At 42.2% G+C, this 19,034-nt stretch overlaps 1 protein-coding gene across 1 annotated transcript in view; it reads right to left on the minus strand.

Annotated features, from left to right (window-relative positions):
• nuak1b (NUAK family, SNF1-like kinase, 1b) overlaps positions 1 to 9,543 on the minus strand; it is a 37,070-nt gene extending 27,527 nt beyond the window's left edge. Inside the window, 1 exon segment of the mRNA XM_070442984.1 lies at positions 8,226 to 9,543. Coding sequence (XP_070299085.1) covers positions 8,226 to 8,504 — 279 coding nt within the window. The 5' untranslated portion in view covers positions 8,505 to 9,543.
• Between the last annotated feature and the right edge of the window lie 9,491 nt (positions 9,544 to 19,034).

A 19,034-nucleotide genomic window follows, 5' to 3' on the forward strand; every position in this document is an offset into this window, starting at 1 on the left:
AAAAAGAGAGAGATCTCAATTGACCAGAGTACCTTCTTCCATATGTTTGGGGAGTCTCCCACATGCCTTTTGGCGAACACCAAACATGTTTGCTTATTTTTTTCATTAGGCAATGGCTTTTTTCTGTCCACTCTTTCGTAAGCCCAGCTCTGTGGAGTGTACGGCTTAAAGTGGTCCTATGGACAGATACTCCAATCTCCGCTGTGGAGCTTTGCAGCTCCTCCAGGGTTATCTTTGGTCTCTTTGTTGCCTCTCTGATTAATACCTCCTTGCCTGGTCTGTGAGTTTTGGTGGCGGCCCTCTCTTGGCAGGTTTGTTGTGGTGCCATATTCTTTCCATTTTTTAATAATGGATTTAATGGTGCTCCGTGGGATGTTCAAAGTTTCAGATTTTTTTTTTATAACCCAACCCTGATCTGTACTTCTCCACAACTTTGTCCCTGACCTGTTTGGAGAGCTCCTTTGTCTTCATGGTGCCGCTTGCTTGTGTGGTGCGCTTGCTTAGTGGTGCTGCAGACTCTGAGGCCTTTCAGAACAGGTGTATATTACTGAGATCATGTGACAGATCATGTGACACTTAGATTGCACACAAGTGGACTTTATTTAACTAATTATGTCACTTCTGAAGGTAATTGGTTGCACCAGATCTTATTTAGGGACTTCAGAGCAAAGGGGGTGAATACATATGCACTTTTCCGTTTTTTATTTTTTATAATTATTTTTAACATGTAACATGTTAACATTTCACTTCACCAATTTGAATTTTTGAAAAATGTTTACCCCTTTTCTCCCCAATTTTCGTGGTATCCAATCGCTAGTAATTACTATCTTGTCTCATCGCTGCAACTCCCGTACGGGCTCGGAGAGACGAAGGTCGAAAGCCACGCGTCCTCCGAAGCACAACCCAACCAAGCCGCACTGCTTCTTAACACAGCGCGCCTCCAACCCGGAAGCCAGCCGCATCAATGTGTCAGAGGAAACACCGTGCACCTGGCCCCCTTGGTTAGCGCGCACTGCGCCCGGCCGCCACGGGAGTCGCTGGGCGCGATGAGACAGGATATCCCTACCGGCCAAACCCTCCTTAACCGGACGACGCTAGGCCACGGACCTCCCGGTCGCGCCGGCTGCGACAGAGCCTGGGCGCGAACCCAGAGACTCTGGTGGTGCAGCTAGCACTGCGATGCAGTGCCCTAGACCACTGCGCCACCCGGGAGGCCCTCAATTTGAACTATTTTGTGTATGTCCATTACATAAAATCCAAATAAAAATCAATTTAAAATCCGATTTGTAATGCAACAAATTAGGAAAAACGTCAAGGGGGATGAATACTTTTGCAAGGCACTGTATGCTGGCAAGCGCATCCTGTCTGGTGCAGAGATTAACAAGGCCTATGGTGTCATCAAAACCGTGTCTCGCCACCTTGGCCCGGATGAGGGCCAGTCTGGTTCTTGGCAGTCTGGCGAAGTACACTTCCAAGCAAGGGCTTTGGGATGGAGATGCAATATGGCAGTCGTGCCAACATATCTCATCAGCCACCTGGTGGAAGGGACTTTGTGGATCTGAGGCTCRTTCKCCTSRTGCCTCCATCATCRTCCAAATCCCACCAACATCAGCCGCCTCAGAGCGCAACTGGTCCTTGTTTGGGAACACACACCAAAGCACGCAACAGGCTGACCAATACAAGGGTTGAAAAATTGGTGGCCATCRGSGCAYATTTMAGGCTTTTTGAGCCTGACAACGAGCCATCCTSAACAAGGTTGGAAAGTGACAGTGAAGATGAGGCCTCAGAGTCTGATGTTCAAGAGGTGGACATTGAGGAGGTCCAGGGAGAAGACATGGAAGCCTGAGCGGAAGACAACCAAAGCTTTAGTTTCTAGACTATAATTTTACAGATGTATGTTGAATACGTTTTTGGGAGATGCGATGGATCATTGGGGATCATTCAATATTCCCTTTCTTTTGATGTTCAGTGAAATCATCCCATGTGAAAAGTCAACTCATTTAATTAAAGTTAAATTCGTAACTAAATAGTTTTTTAAAATTTCTATTGGAAGGATTTAATCATTTGCAATTGTCTACTTATGATAAAGTAAAATGTTTCTTTCTGTCTTCATTTGATATGGTAAATATATCCAATGCAATAAACATCTACATTTAAATGGTATTAATATTCATTTGCATATATTTTGTAACGTTCGTTCTCCTCCTCGTATGAGGAGGAACAAGGATCGGACCAATATGCAGCGAGGTATGAAGACATAATGATTTATTTAAACGAAGACGAAAAACACTTGAACAAACTACAAAATAACAAAACGACGTAAACAGACCTGAACTTGAGAACATATAACAATGAACGCACGAACAGGAAAGAACGAACGAAACAAAACGAGACAGTACCGTGTGGTGCAACAAACACAGACACAGCAACAATCACCCACAAACAAACGGTGTGAACAGCCTACCTTAATATGGTTCTCAGAGGAAACGTAAAACACCTGCCCCTAATTGAGAACCATATCAGGCTAATACATTGAACCCAACATAGAAACACATAACATAGAATGCCCACCCCAACTCACGCCCTGACCATACTAAATAAAGACAAAATAAAGGAAATAAGGTCAGGAACGTGACATATTTCCATTAATTCCCATATATTCCTGTTAATTCCCATATATTCCCGTTAATTCCCACAGAAAGTTTACACCTCTGAATATTCCCCAAAATGTGCAACCCTCTGTATAAATACACAAAGGTCTTACTGTGGTGTGTGTGGTTGAATTTTTAGAGAGATTTGTAGACGACTGTGCTGCATGTATTGCAGATAGTACAGTATCAATATACACTGCCCTTTGACCCTCATTATACTGTGAGTTATGTTTTTAATGTCACATGTACGAGTACAGTGAAATGCCTTTCTTACAAACGTAAAACCCAACAATGCAATAATCAACAACAAAAAACACACGAGAAATAAGAAGAAATATGTCAGCCTATTAGAAACAGCATTCCAACAATACAGAGAGCAGAAAAAAATCCATCCATCCCACCGGGCTCGTCTCTTACTCCCCTGGGACCCTGGAGTGGGTGGGGTCATTAAACACGCAGGCCTGTGTATCATCCACCTGCCAGCTGGCTGACTGGCTACAGTACTGCAGCCCTGCTTTTGTCTTTAAGTGTTGGGCTATTACTGTCAGTCACACAGATGGCTGCCCTGCCGGCCTTGCCCAGCCACCCTGTGCCAGGTATAGTCCTCCTCTACAGGCTGTAGGCTGAAGTGTGTTTGATGCGAGAGGCCGCACTCCGCTCCACTAGAGCCTGACAACGACCGGCGGTTTCTCAGCCCATTAAAATAGATGAGGTATACATCACAAGTTCCCGCTTTCTCTCTGAAGATCATGTCAATTTTGTGTGGATGGAGAGACTGTGTGTGTGTGTGTGTGTGTGTGTGTGTGTGTGTGTGTGTGTGTGTTGTGTGTGTGTGTGGTTGTGGTGTGTGTGTGTTGTGTGTGGTGTGTGTGTGTGTTGTGTGTGTGGGGTGTGTGTGTGGTGGTGTCAGGGGAGTTAACAATAGCAGGGAGGACCCTATGATTGATTGAGAGAGCTGAGCCATCTTTTTACCACAGTGCCAGAGTGAAGAAGAAAAACTGCTGAAAACTGCACAACTACAGCCCATAACAGTGAATCTCAGTAATTTTCTCCTCCCAGTTAATCCCCAGTGAATCCATTGTTTGGGGGTGAGGTAATCGAGTGCTTTAAACTCATATGAATGTGACTTTCTAACCCCTAAACTAAAGCCCACCCCTCCCATTATGATGTGGTCCCCTATCTTTAAACTGCTCCCCTCCTCCCATCTCCCTCTCTCCCTTCTCCTCCCCCATCCCTCCCTCACTCTTTCCCTCCCTCCCTCCCTGTGCTTTGGACCCCCCCACAGGATAATAACTTTCCATTTGTGTCTTATTTCCAGCTGGGGACGGCCTTTCATGTGTCAATGCCCACTGCTGTCACCACAACCTTTTCCCTTTGCGCAAGGCATCTCCTCCCTCACACACACTAAAACGGACACGCATACACGCATGTAAGCACACACACGCACCTTTTATTAAAAAATGTATGTTTATTTAACAAGGCAAGTCAGTTAATAACAAATTCTTATTTACAATGACAGCCTAGCCCGGCCAAACCCTAACCTAGACGACACTGGGCCAATTGTGCGCCACCCTATGGGACTCCAAATCACGGCCGGTTGTGATACAGCCTGGAATCGAACCAGAGTCTGTAGTGACGCCTATAGCACTGAGATGCAGTGCCTTAGACCACTGTGCCACTCGGGAGCCCTTATGCACCCAAACACACTGACACAAGAGTCAGAATTGCATACACATTGACCTTTGCACATCCAAGCCCATGCACACATACAGTAGTCAAATCAAACCACACATACAGTAGTCAAATCAAACCACACATACAGTAGTCAAATCAAACCACACATACTGTATGAGGACACAGACACACTGGCTTTCCATCCAAAGTGAGCAGCCGACAAACACAACAGAAGGTTGTGCAGATTCTATGTCTACAGGCTGTCACACTTGAACACATGCTCTCATGCACCCAGACATCTAATCAATCTCTCTTCAATGATAAACCCACAAACACAAGTCATCAGTCTCTTCTCTTTGCCCTTTTGCTCTTCTCATTTAGTCTAGCTGCAAAGGAAGCCGGGGCATGCCAGGGAAAGTAATACGGGCAGGGCCAGCAGAGGGATTCCATAACGATCTCTCACCCTGTTGCTATCTCTATCATATGGACACCAGGGGCTCTTTAGGTCAGGGGTCATGTACACTTTCACAGCACCATGCCAGACACAAGTGCCCTGGGGCCACAGTCTGCACACCCTCTCTATCTCTGTCTGGGTGCCTCTGAACTGAATGTACTCAAGTGTTGATTTACAAAGGGCCCATGGCCACTTGTACTGGTAATAATGTTGTGACACATTCAACGGCAACAGTTCAGGTTGATTTATAATTAGCTACCACCTACACACTGTTCCAGAGTCAGCTCTGCTGCCTGCTATTTGAAGTGGAATCATTAAGGGCTGAAGAACTAAGCCAGGCCAGGCTAACTGATAGAGGAGGAATGCATGGGGATCAGGCATTACCATCACTCCATAAATCTCTAGAATGATGTCAGGGCATGTGGAGATGGCAATGACATACAAAGTGGTGAAACTGCGGTTATTAATGGGATATAACATAATAGCCTTAAACATTTCACCAAATGTGACTAGGCTTTTAAAAACAGACCCAAACAGATCCTGATTTTCACTTGAACCAAGCACCCTGTCTGTTTAATGAGTTGGAAAACTTGCAATAAGGCATTGATGCCATAAAGCATTGGCACCAGCCAGGCAGGTCATGTGAGGGTGCTATTTGAGCTATGGGTTTATGGTGCCCCCACCAAGCATGCATGTGCCAGGAGCTATGGAACACAGAGGGACATGTTGACCCGACTGAGTTTCCCCCCTGGCATTCTGAATCTGAACACACGTAAGGAAATTTCCTCTCGTTCTGCCAAAAGGGGATCATGGGTAAAATGATGCAGCACATAGAAATATCTGAAGAGGTGAGGTGCATGGGTCTCCAAATATGGTGCATGGGGGCAGATGACGAGCATGCAATGACATGCTGCTGTCCTCAAAGTCATGGAGAAACTCCAGGAAATTGTTGACCAACACCAAGACACAAACAAAAACAAAAAAGTTGAGGGACATTGGTCAAAGGGACACAGTCATAGGGGCGGTAGGTAGCCTAGTGGTTAAAGCATTGGGCCAGTAACCGAAAGCTCGGTGGATTGAATCCCTGAGCTGACAAGGTAAAAATATTTAGATCTGCCTCTAAACAAGGCAGTTAACCCACTGTTCCCCGGTGGGTCGTCATTGTAAGAATTTGTTCTTAACTGACTTGCCTAGTTGAAGTCTGAAGTTTACATACACCTTAGCCAAATACATTTAAACTCAGTTTTTCACAATTCCTGACATTTAATCCTAGTAAAAAATCCCTGTCTTAGGTCAGTTAGGATCACCACTTTATTTTAAGAATGTGAAATGTCAGAATAACAGTAGAGAGAATTATTTATTTCAGCTTTTACTTCTTTCATCACATTCCCAGTGGGTCAGAAGTTTACATACACTCAATTAGTATTTGGTAGCATTGTTTTTAAATTGTTTAACTTAGGTCAAACGTTTTGGGTAGCCTTCCACAAGCTTCCCACAATAAGTTGGGTTAATTTTGGTCCATTCCTCCTGACAGAGCTGGTGTAACTGAGTCAGGTTTGTAGGCCTCCTTGCTCGCACACGCTTTTTCAGTTCTGCCCACAAATGTTCTATAGGATTGAGGTCAGGGCTTTGTGATGGCCACTCCAATACCTTACTTTGTTGTTCTTAAGCCAATTTGCTACAACTTTGGAAGTATGCTTGGGTCATTGTCCATTTGGAAAACCCATTTGTGACCAAGACTTTACTTCCTGACTGATGTTTTGAGATGTTGCTTCAATATATCCACATAATTTTCCATCCTCATGGATGCCATCTATTTTGTGAAGTGCACCAGTCCCTCCTGCAGCAAAGCACCCTCACAACATGATGCTGCCACCCCCGTGCTTCACGGTTGGGATGGTGTTCTTCAGCTCGCAAGCCTCCCCCTTTTTCCTCCAAACATAACGATGGTCATTATGGCCAAACAGTTCTATTTTTGTTTCATCAGACCAGAGGATATTTCTCCAAAAAGTACTATCTTTGCCCCCAAGTGCAGTTGCAAACCGTAGTCTGGTTTTTTTATGGTGGTTTTAGAGCAGTTGCTTCTTCCTTGCTGAGCGGCCTTTCAGGTTAGGTCGATATAGGACTCGTTTTACTGTGGATACAGATACTTTTGTATCTGTTTCCCCCAGCATCTTCACAAGGTCCTTTGCTGTTGTTCTGGGATTGATTTGCACTTTTCGCATCAAAGTACGTTCATCTCTAGGAGACAACGCGTCTCCTTCCTGAGCGGTATGACGGCTGCGTGGTCCCATGGTGTTTATACTTGCGTACTATTGTTTGTACAGTACCTTCAGGCGTTTGGAAATTGCTCCCAAGGATGAACCAGACTTGAGGAGGTTGACAAATTTTTTTCTGAGGTCTTGGATGATTTCTTTAGATTTTTCCATGATGTCAAGCAAAGAGGCACTGAGTTTGAAGGTAGACCTTGAACTACATCCACAGGTACGCCTCCAATTGACTCAAATAATGTCAATTAGCCTATCAGAAGCTTCTAAAGCCATGACATCATTTTCTGGAATTTTCCAAGCTGTTTAAAGGCACAGTCAACTTAGTGTATGTAAACTTCTGACCCACTGGAATTGTGATACAGTGAATTTTAAGTGAAATAATCTGTCTGGAAACAATTGTTGGAAAAATTACTTGTGTCATGTACAAAGTAGATGTCCTAACCGACTTGCCAAAACAATAGTTTGTTAACAAGAAATGTGTGGAGTGGTTGAAAAACGAGTTTTAATGACTCGAAACTTCCGACTTCAACTGTAAATAAAGGTTACATTAAAAAATATAGATATATTCTTTTAACATGCAGTTCAATTACTTCAACAACATCAAAAAGAGGTGTTATTCTAGGCCAGCTCTCAAGTTTGAGTTTGCCAAACTAGAAACCTCTTAACCTTACAGCAATAAATGGCACATTCCAGCCCATTCAATGTGAGTAGGCTGAAGTATCTTGGAGGAGTGTTGGCCTGTTTCAATGATGTGTATCGTTGAGGACAGCGCGTGCTAAAGATATTCCCAGGGCCTCTAGGGCCTTATGAGCACGGGGGAATTCCCAGAGGGGAAAAAGACGCACATGTCTAGAGCACAGCAAAGTAGCTATTTGGGGCCTCTTTGTTGTAGCTATGTTTTCTATGACTCAGGATTGGGCGTCTCAGGTCTGTAGACTTAAATTACACAGGCAGCCCAATTCTGATCTTTTTCCCGCTAATTGGTATTTTGGCCAATTACATCAGATATTTTCCGGATCTGATTGGTCAAAAGATCAATTAGTGAAAAATAGATCGGAATTGGCTACCTGTGTAAACGCAAGAATAACTTTTACAGATGTCTCAGGCATACATGGTTCTTGAAATCCCTATACATAAAGAGTTTTGAAAATCCCTATGCATAAATAAATGTCTCACCTCTCTGCCGGAGTGTCGTTCAATTGCCTTCTTGACTTTGCCATAGGTCCCTCTTCCGAGAGTCTCGAGCAATTCGTAGCGGTGTTTCAGGTTATGCTTGTGGTGGTGTTTCTTGAAGCCTGAATTTCTCCCGCTGCCATCGCTTTCTGCCATTGAATGACCGGCAGGTAGCGATGGAGGGGACAGGTCACCCCTAGATGGTTTACCCACTGCGGTGGGGGGTTGTTTGGCCTCAGGACGGGTCAGCCCTCGGTGGGCCGAGAGACAAGCTGTTTCCATCTCTAGGGAAGTATTCAAACTAACTTCCCACGGTTAAATATCTTAAACTAAGCTATTTGTTACAAATATTTATACTATAGTTATACTTATTATAGGCCTAATAATAGTCGTAATAAATAAAATAAATTACAAGGAATAATGCGTAAATATTATAGTAATAAACATAGAAATTATTCCGATTGTCTAATGATCACTCCCTTTGTTCATTCTTTTCTGATCAAAGAATTCTCTCCACACCTAGTCATTCCTTTGTCGGCTTATAAGAGTGAGTCATTATTATACGATTAAATAAAAAAGCAAAAGGTTATAAAGGAGACATGTGACATCACCTGTCTTTACGCGCCTGATACATAATGCAATGCATATTATACATGTTTTACTATGAAGGTATATTCTAGGGCTACAGTCCTCTAAATATGTATTCAGAATTCGACAGACGAATGCATGTCGGAAGCTGAATCCACTTTCGATTGTATGTCTCCTCGGGTATGAACAATGGTGCTCAAAATTTTGCAATCCAGAAAGAAAAAAAAATATTTAGGTTATTTAAACATCGGGCTATTCTATTCTCGTTATCCGTGTAGTAGCCTATACTGGCATTATTATCTCATAGTCTTTCGTTTATTCTAGGCCGTTCACATAATCTACCGTAAAAATGCTGCCAACATCGTTAACTCACAACTAACAGGCGAAACCGTCAGCGTCATTGCCTCCCGAGAAAGCAGCGACGAAACCGGCGTTCTGGATGAAGATGACCCTCATTTTGCCCTCAAACCAGGTGTAACGTCATTCAGCTGAGCTCTGTGTATGGCGCGAGTGCTCCATGCCCAAGTCGACGTTGCAGATGCGCTATGATCGGATATGTCAAGCTCAGACGTTTTGATTATTGCCATTGTCGTTTTGCTCTCCTTCTTCTTGTGCCCTTCTTCTCCCTTTCTCTATATTCTCTAACGTGAGGGGCTGTGAATAAGGAATGTGAAATGATCGAGTCCGGAGGCGGAGTTTACAGTCCTCCTTCCTTCTCTCCCGCTGTGCTCTCTGCCTCTCTCTGGATTTTGGACTGCTGCTGCTGACTGCTTTTCCCTTGACAGAGGCTGTGGAAGTACAGCCCTGTTTTTGGCAAGCTACAGTCATTTTACTATAGCCTAATGATTAAACTGTGTTTCAGACACAAAATACAATATAAAGTCATAATAAAACCTAAAATTGTAATAACCTGTCAAGGAATATCATCATGCCTGTCATTCATTATTTTAGCTGTGTCAAAGTTATTAGAGTGCAAGAGAACATATAGTTTTGAATGGCAACTCAGGTTGAGGCAGTTTAATTATGAATATTGCTGAAACCTTTATGAAGTAACAGGAGGTCCTTCACTTTCACAGGAGGTCCTTCACTTTCAAACCAATATTTTTTCCATTAATAATACAATCACTACTGTTAGTGTGGGCGAGTCTATAAGAGCCAATGATACTTATGAATCAGGAAGCAAAAACAGAAACAGGTATCCAATGTTAGGTTTATCACTAAAATAAATGTTATGCATTCATACTCTGGCATGACAGTGACGGATGACATGCAGTAAGACACGTTGAGAACCTGGCTGTGCAGAATTCACAATCTATCTCAGTGTTACTGTCATTCCCTGGGGATACCACAGTATGTATGTTATCATTATGCAACATGAATTCATGTTTGCATCTGGTTCTTATAATTGAAAGGAACGCAACAGAATATCATAAGGGATTTTTTAATTAAGGCCTACCAATTTGCTGAAGGCTACATTGTATAACACTACTGATCACTGTGTGCAAGAATACCACGTTATTGTCTGTAGGTTTCTACAGAGTGGATACAGGGGCCATTTACTGCGGAATAATAGATTGGCATGGAAATATTCTTGAAATATGACATTTATTTTTAAGCAGCAGAGGTCAAAGGATGCCATAGCTGTTGTCGATATTTAATTAAGATCATATTAACTCTAACACTAATTCACATAAATGTATTAATTTGATTTATTATTTATAGATTCAATATTGAAAGATTATTCTGAGTGAGTCCAGGTTTTATCCCTCTTCTGGAGAATAAAAAGAGCCCTCTACTGTAAGATATCACTTGCCTTTAGTAGCCAGGGAAGGAGAATAGCATAGTGAATTCTTCACCCCTGGGCTATGCCATCATCCTGCTCCAGCTAGCTGCAGTATCAGATGGCCCAGTGCCATTCTGATCAGGGAGCCTCACCTCACCTCTGGTCCTAAACTGGTTTGTATTTAGTGAAACATTCAGAATGTTGCAGCTAGAAATTCAATCTACTTTCAATTCTACTCGGCAGACGATCATAGTTCTACACAATACATTTCGATCGGAGGGTTCTGTAATGTTGCATACCTCTGAACAGACATACTATGCCCAGAGAGACTCACCTCACTTCTGGTCCTAATCTAGACCCAGACTCTGAGACGTTACCAGGAGATGACCTGATACAGCCTGCAGCTCATTGGGTTTACTGCAATTGCTCTTGTTAACGTTGGGTTGTGTATGGTGTAATTTATACACTAATTAGAGAGAGGGGAAGTTTATGTCAAACATCATCTGATTAGAGTGACCTGTTTTCCTCTATGATCTATACATAGCAGAATACATGCAGAACATTTGTGTTATTTTCTTTCTCTAAACATGGTCATTGGGGTATCCATTTATAGCAACACTGACTCAGTCAAAGATTTGTATTTGATATGATGCAAAGTTGGCCTTATTTGCACTCGGGCAAATATTTGTTCATGGACAAATATAATGTACATACTGCCCTCTAGTGTGGAGAGATATGGAAATGTCCCCTCAAATCAAATCAAATCAAAATGTATTTGTCACATGCGCCGAATACAACAGGTGTAGACCTTACAGTGAAATGCTTACTTACAAGCCCTTAATCAACAATGCAGTTTTAAGAAAAATACCAACAAAAAATAAAAATAAAGTAACAACTAATTAAAGAGCAGCAGTAAAATAACAATAGTGAGGCTTTATAGAGGGGGTACCGGTACAGAATGTGTGGGGGCACCGGTTAGTCGAGGTAATTGAGGTAATATATACATGTGGTAGAGTTATTGAAGTGACTTATGCATAGATAATAACAGAGAGTAGCAGCAGCGTAAAAGAYGAGGGGGGGGGGGGGCAATGCAAGTAGTCTGGGTAGCCATTTGATTAGATGTTCAGTAGTCTTATGGCTTGAGGGTAGAAGCTGTTTAGAAGCCTCTTGGACCTAGATTTGGCACTCCGGTACCGCTTGCCATGCGGTAGCGGAGAGAACAGTCTATGACTAGCGTGGCTGGAGTCTTTGACAATTTTTAGGGCCTTCCTCTGACACCGCCTGGTATAGAGGTCCTGGGTGGCAGGAAGCTTGGCCCCGGTGATGTACTGGGCCGTACGCATTACCCTCTGTAGTGCCTTGCGATCGCAGGCCGAGCAGTTGCCATACCAGTCAGTGATGCAACCAGTCAGGATGCTCTTGATGGTGCAGCTGTAGAACCTTTTGAGGATCTGAGGACCCATGCCAAATCTTGGTGTGCTTGGACCATGTTAGTTTGTTGGTGATGTGGACACCAAGGAACTTGAAGCTCTCAACCTGCTCCACTACAGCCCCGTCGATGAGAATGGGGGAGTGCTCGGTCCTCCTTTTCCTGTAGTCTACAATCGTCTCTTTAGTCTTGATCACGTTGAGGGAGAGGTTGTTGTCCTGGCACCACACGGCCAGGTCTCTGACCTCCTCCCTATACGCTGTCTCGTCGTTGTTGGTGATTAGACCTAAAGCTTTACCAAGTCAACCAAGAGGACAGTCTTAACAGTCACATTATTCTCCTAACGCAATTTATTTCCAAACAATAGCAGTAGTTCCAAACAAAAATGTTTTCCTCTTCACTAAGGTTTTTAATTTATGATTTTAGAGTTCCCAGCTATTCAGAACCCAATGAGTTAACCATTAGACAGACGATGATGGCTGCCAAATGGCCATAAAAGTGGATTCTGGGCAGCACCTGCGGAAATAAATCGATTGGCTTCTACATAAAAGAGATGTTAATCTGCTTGTATTTGTCACAGTCGCCTCTAGGAACATATTGACCCCTATGTCATATTTTTGAAATAATAATCTCTAATCAATAAACTTGTATTTTGTAGATTACCCCATGTAGGTTAAAATCAAATCAAATGTATAGCCCTTCTTAGATCAGCTGATATCCCAAAGTGCAGTACAGAAACTCAGCCTAAAACCCCAAACAGCAAGCAATGCAGGTGTAGAAGCACGGTGACTAGGAAAAACTCCCTAGAAAGGCCAGAACCTAGGAAGAAACCTAGAGAGGAACCAGGCTATGAGGGGTGGCCAGTCCTCTTCTGTCTGTGCCGGGTGACGATAAGTTATAGCCTATGACAGTCAGTGACAGATGTCACTATAGATCATTTCCAAAACAGTGGAACCTGATATAGAACGTCTTTTATGTTTCCATGTCAGTGTGTTCAATAATATTAGGCCTCAGCTATAACACTATACATAGCCCTGTCCCAAATGTCAATTTCCATTCTCTGCAATGTACCCAACCGAAAAGTTATCAAATATATTTATAAAAGAGGTTATGTAACTTTATGGTTACAAAACACTAAATAAAAAATCTGAGTAATAATTCACAAACTACAATTTCACGTTGTGCTCTTGGTGAATCCGAAAAACATCTCTGAACTCTGGATCAGTGATTTCCGTGAAATGCATTGGCACGTCCCCAATGGCACCCTATTCTCTATATAGTGCACTACTTTTGAACTGAGACCTATGGGTACTCTGGTCAAAAGTAACGCACTATATAGGGAATAGGGTGCCATTTGGGACATAGCCTATGTGTTTCTGCCAGGTATTCAGAACCTCTGGGTCACTGGCAGAGGTAACTCACAATAACAACTTCAAGATCAACAAAACTATTTGGGCACACAGTGGGCATCCAAAATAGAATATTTCTCATATGACATAAGAAACTAGGCCACTATAAAGAGAAAACAATACTGCTCTATTTAGAATACCCAAAATAGGGACTGATCCACACTTCAAGAATTCAGACAAACTTTGAGATTACATTAGATATCTGGGATACAGTCATAAAAAAAAACAATAATTAAGAAACAATGTAAACATTACAGGTGAATAGGCCTACGACTTCTATTCTAAAAATAGAAACAAAAAAAAGAGGTGGGGGTCAGCCTAATTGGGCGTAGTTTCATCCCAATGTCAACAGATCATTCCATCTTTCTTGACTCACACTGACTTACCAAATCACCTCATCATAAAGTGTATATAGTGAGTATCCCACCTGTCTGAGATGGAAAGTTGTGTTAACTGCCAATAGACCAGGAATAGCCTGAGGAAACATGGACAGAGGTGAAACAAGGACACGCTGTATTCAAATATATGTACATTTACATTTAAGTCATTTAGCAGACGCTCTTATCCAGAGCGACTTACAAGTTGGTGCATTCACCTTATGATGTATATATATTTTTTACATAAACTGATTTGACTTGTATACTGTGACTTATACAAAAACACAACCACAAGGAACCACGTTTGACTGGAAAGTCACTGCACATCCACTGTGACGCCTACCTCACATGGACCAACATCCAAGCAAAGGTGTCGTCCAAGGTCAAAACAAGGTTATTTTCAGTCTGGGAGGTGGACACAAATGTTGTCAACCATGATGGAGGGGTCTTGAAGCTGGCAGGCCTTCCTAAGGATAGAATAGCAATGCTGGTGGACCAACATCCAAGGAGAGATGTCTGCCAGACACACAGAGATCATATGTTTCATGGGGGTTGGGTGAAAGATAGTTGAGTGCCATCAGCATAAAAGTAATAAGAGAAACCATGTGAGGATGTGAAAAAAAAACGAGTGACTTTGTGTACAGAGAGAACCAACACCAGGGAAGGGATAAGGTGCGGATACTGATACTTTCCATGAGAGAGTGCAGAGCCGGAGACATATTTTGAATAAAATGAATATTACAGGTACAACTTATCTGTGATTCGGCATGTGCTGCATTACCAGCTCTCTCTGCATCGGTCTCATAAATCTCCAGAACTGCCAACACAGAGAGAGAGCAGAGCAAGGGTAAGGAGTAGATCATTCTGCCTAAAATCATTCTAACAATCGCCCAGGCCAGGAATCAGCATATGCTTTTACCATTTTTAGTTTGAGGCTAATATATAGGGTTTGTTTACAATGATATTCTTGACAAACAATTGAGTAAAACAAGCATATATTTTGAGTTCTGATGGGGTATGACAGGTGAACTAAGTTCATAAAGTATTTATACATGTTCCATTCTTCAAGAATCAATAGGCCTAGCTATTTCATTGTTTAAAAATTGTAATTTGTCAGTCTGTTCTATTGGCAACTGAAGAGGAACTATTTTGCACTGTCTCTCGAGGCTATAATGTCCCCTGATCAGGGGTACAGCAAGTCTGTTTTGAAGGTAAAGTAAACAAGAACAAGCTGTAGAAATGTAGCTACTAGCTGGGTCCCCAGGAAATAACACCTCTTATTTAGTGTAAAATTTGTATTCTAAAGGGCTTTGAATATAAAATTAGGTGTTGTTTAAAAACGTAGAGATATAGATCTCGAAGTGAATTTTATGTATTTTGTTTTTAGTGTATGTAGGGTTTTTTGCCATGTCTCTGTGTGCTACTAATAAACTTCTATGAGAAAAATAAGTAATTAAATATTTTAAATCTTTCTTCATTATTTTATAATCCTACATAAAATCTCTCATCAAATTGTTTTTTTTTCATGATTATTGTATTTATTATTATTATATTTAAGATGCTCTGTGTGTCCCTGATTTCACTTTCCACTCTATTGTTTGTAGTAATCCCCCTTTAAAAAAACAGCCACTTCCCACAATGACATCACATTCAGGAAGTGTCCACATTTTTGGGGTGGGAAAACAATGGTCTGAAGCTAAATAAATACAAACACTTAGTTTTATAAAATGTTCCATGTTTCATGATGTTAGTTTGTTTGTCTCACTCAAACATTTCCACCCTGTTGGGCTAAATTATAGAGAAAATTTATCAAATTTGCACATTTTAAAATGTATACTCTTCCTAGATCGATTGAGGGGGGGAAAACTATTTAATCAATTTTAGAATAAGGCTGTAACCTAACAAAATGTGGAAAAAGTCAAGTGGTTGGCCTCAGTGAAATCCATGAGCGGTTTCTTTCCTCTTCAGCAACTGTAGTGACTGGGTGTATTGATACGCCATCCAAAGTGTAATTAATAACTTCACCGTGTTCAAATGGATATTCAATGTCTGCTTTTTTCATTTTTACCCATCTACCAATAGGTGCCCATCTTTACGAGGCATTGGAAAAACTACCGGGTCTTTGTGGTTGGAATCTATGTTTGAAACTCACTGATCGACTCAGGGACCTTACAGATAATTGTATGTGTGCGGTACAGAGATGAGGTAGTCATTCAAAAATCACGTTAAACATTATTATTGCACACAGAGTCAGTCCATGCAACTTATTATGTAACTTGTTAAGATCATTTTGACTCCTGAACTTACACTACATGACCAAAAGTATGTGGACTGACTCATTCCAAAATAATGGGCATTATTAATATAGAGTGGGTCCCCCTTTGCTGCTATAACAGCCTCCACTCTTCTGGGAAGGCCTTCCACTAGATGTTCAAACATGGCTGCGGGGACTTGCCACAAGAGCATTAGTGAGGTCGGCACTGATGTTGGGCAATTTGGCCTGGCTTGCGGTCGGCGTTCTAATTCATCCCAAAGGTGTTCGATGGGGTTGAGGTCAGGGCTCTGGGCAGGCCAGTCAAGTTCTTCACACCGATCTCGACAAACCATTTCTATATGGACCTCGCTTTGGGCACGGGGGAATTGTCATGCTGAAACAGGAAAGGGCCTTCCCTAAACTGTTGCCACAAAGTTGGAAGCACAGAATCGTCTAGAATGTCACTGTATGCTGTAGCGTTAAGATTTCCCTTCACTAGAACTAAGGGGTCTAGTCCGAACCACAAAAAACAGCCCCAGATCATTATTCCTCCTCCAACAAACTTTACAGTTGGCACTATGCATTGGGGCAGGTAGCGTTCTCCTGGCATCCGCCAAACCCAGATTCATCCGTCGAACTGCCAGATGGTGAAGCGTGATTCATCACTCCAGAGAACTTTACACCACTCCAGCAGACACTTGGCATTGCGCACTGTAATCTTAGGCTTGTGTGTGGCTGCTCGGCCACGGAAACCCATTTCATGAAGCTCCCAGCGAACAGTTATTGTGCTAACACTGCTTCCAGAGGCAGTTTGGAACTCGGTAGTGAGTGTTACAACCGAGGACAGACTACTTTTACGTGCTACGCGCTTCAGCACTCGCTGGTCCCATTCTGTGAGCTTGTGTGGTCTACCACTTCGCTGCTGAGCTGTTGTTTCTCCTAGATGTTTCCACTTCACAATAACAGCACTTACAGTTGAGCGGGGCAGCTCTCGCATGGCATAAATTTGACGAACTGACTTGTTGGAAAGGTGGCATCCTATGACGATGCCACATTAGAGATCACTGATCTCTTCAGTAAGGCCATTCTACTGCCAATGTTTGTCTATGGAGATTCCATGGCTGTGTGCTCAATGTTATACACCTGTCAGAAACGGGTGTGGTTGAAAAAGCCTAATCCACTCATTTGAAGGGGTGTCCAAATACTTTTGTATATATATAGTTTATTTAGGCTTCCCATAACAAAGGGATTGAATAGTTGTTGACTCAAGACATTTCAGCTTTTCATTTTTTTGTATTTTGTAAAAAATTCTAAAAACATAATTCCACTTTGACATTATGGGGTATTGTGTTTAGGCCAGTGAAAAAAATTATGTTACACAACATGGAAAAAGTCAAGGGGTGTGAATACTTTCTGAAGGCACTGTATGTTTTTCTGAAAGTCAAACGTCCTTTTCTGAAAGAACACAAAAAATGTAAATTATGACATCCAAAATGTGCAACATAGTAGGAATGTCCCAGCTAGCTAAGTTTTGAACAATGACCTGTTGAAAAGCACATAATCCCTGCAGATTAACTGAGAGGGACAACACCACTTCATGCTTCACCCAGCGATGTTGCTCTGTCTTCGCTTCTTCTTCTTCTTCAAGGTTTTATGGCAGACCACCTACTGTGCGGGGTATTGAAACAAAGAATATTCCATTGCGGGATGGGGTGGGATGCCCGACATCATACAAAAGGTTTTGTTTAAAAACACCCCACTCCTTCAGTCACAGTTCAAATTCCATCCCTAAACAGACTCAGATGCCTGTGAAGTCAGAGCATTCATCAACACGATTCTTTGTAATGCCTCTGCTGTAAAATCCCTGAGTCACAAAAAAATCTCAGCGGTACTCACAATGATGCGTATTTTCTCAGATTGCCTCTCTGTTTGCGCTGTGCAGTTGATAACCAAAGTAATACACCCTACATAGTCCACCTTCCTAATATGCAACACGTCAGGATCCCTCTGTTGACAAGGAATATTCTCTGTTGTCTCTACTCCGACTACCATTGTTTCTTCAACTTCACTCATTTCTTCCACTCTTCTCACCGCCTCCGGATAGGAGACATGGACAGCCCTGATTCTTACCACCTCCGTCTCCTTCACCCTAACAGGACACTTCAGAAATTCGGGTACATGTTCATAACCACAATTGTAGCATTTAGACTCAGCTGGCATAGGAAACCCCTGCCATCTACATACACTTGACACATGACCAATACATTTGCATTTATTACACTGCATGGGTTTGGGCATGAAGACTCTCACAGGGTACCTCATAAAACCCAAATATATGTGAGAAGGGAGAGACACTTCAGCAAAAAATTATCGAATGGATGGAGTGAGCTTCCACCATGCAGGTCAGTTGGTGTGCACCGACCACTTGATCCAATTCTTCACATGCTGTATATTCTTTGCATTTACTTCTAGTGCCACCCCAGAGATAACACCCTTGATAGGCGCCCTGCTTCGAAGAGCAACACATGACACATTCCAATCCGATATCTTCTTGAGGCGTAGAACACGCGCTTTCTGTTCCATAGATACACAAAAAAAATAAAAATAATAAGCCCACTTTTCGTTACTCTCATCAACAGCCACTTCATCCAACGCGCCACAATTTTTATAGAGACTTCAATCGGATCTCCCAGGTAACAACATTAATCCAAAACACTTACTCCAACCAACAAAATGTCAGAACTAGGCTTGGATTGACTAGATTCCACTACCAATTTACTTCTCTTATTTCCTTTTGCATTCGCCACTGTAATCCAATTCTTCTCACGCTCATCTCCACTTGACATGCTATCTAATTCAAACATAACATTACACCATATTCCTCAGTGTAACTTGCTTTTCCCTTCAGCTGACATTTGTGTCCTGCTATCTCTTTCTTCCCTTTCAAATATCGTGCGATTGATGACGTTTCC

This window comes from Salvelinus sp. IW2-2015, linkage group LG4q.1:29 (assembly GCF_002910315.2).
Source record: "Salvelinus sp. IW2-2015 linkage group LG4q.1:29, ASM291031v2, whole genome shotgun sequence".
In the NCBI taxonomy this organism is placed as follows: Eukaryota; Metazoa; Chordata; class Actinopteri; order Salmoniformes; family Salmonidae; genus Salvelinus; species Salvelinus sp. IW2-2015.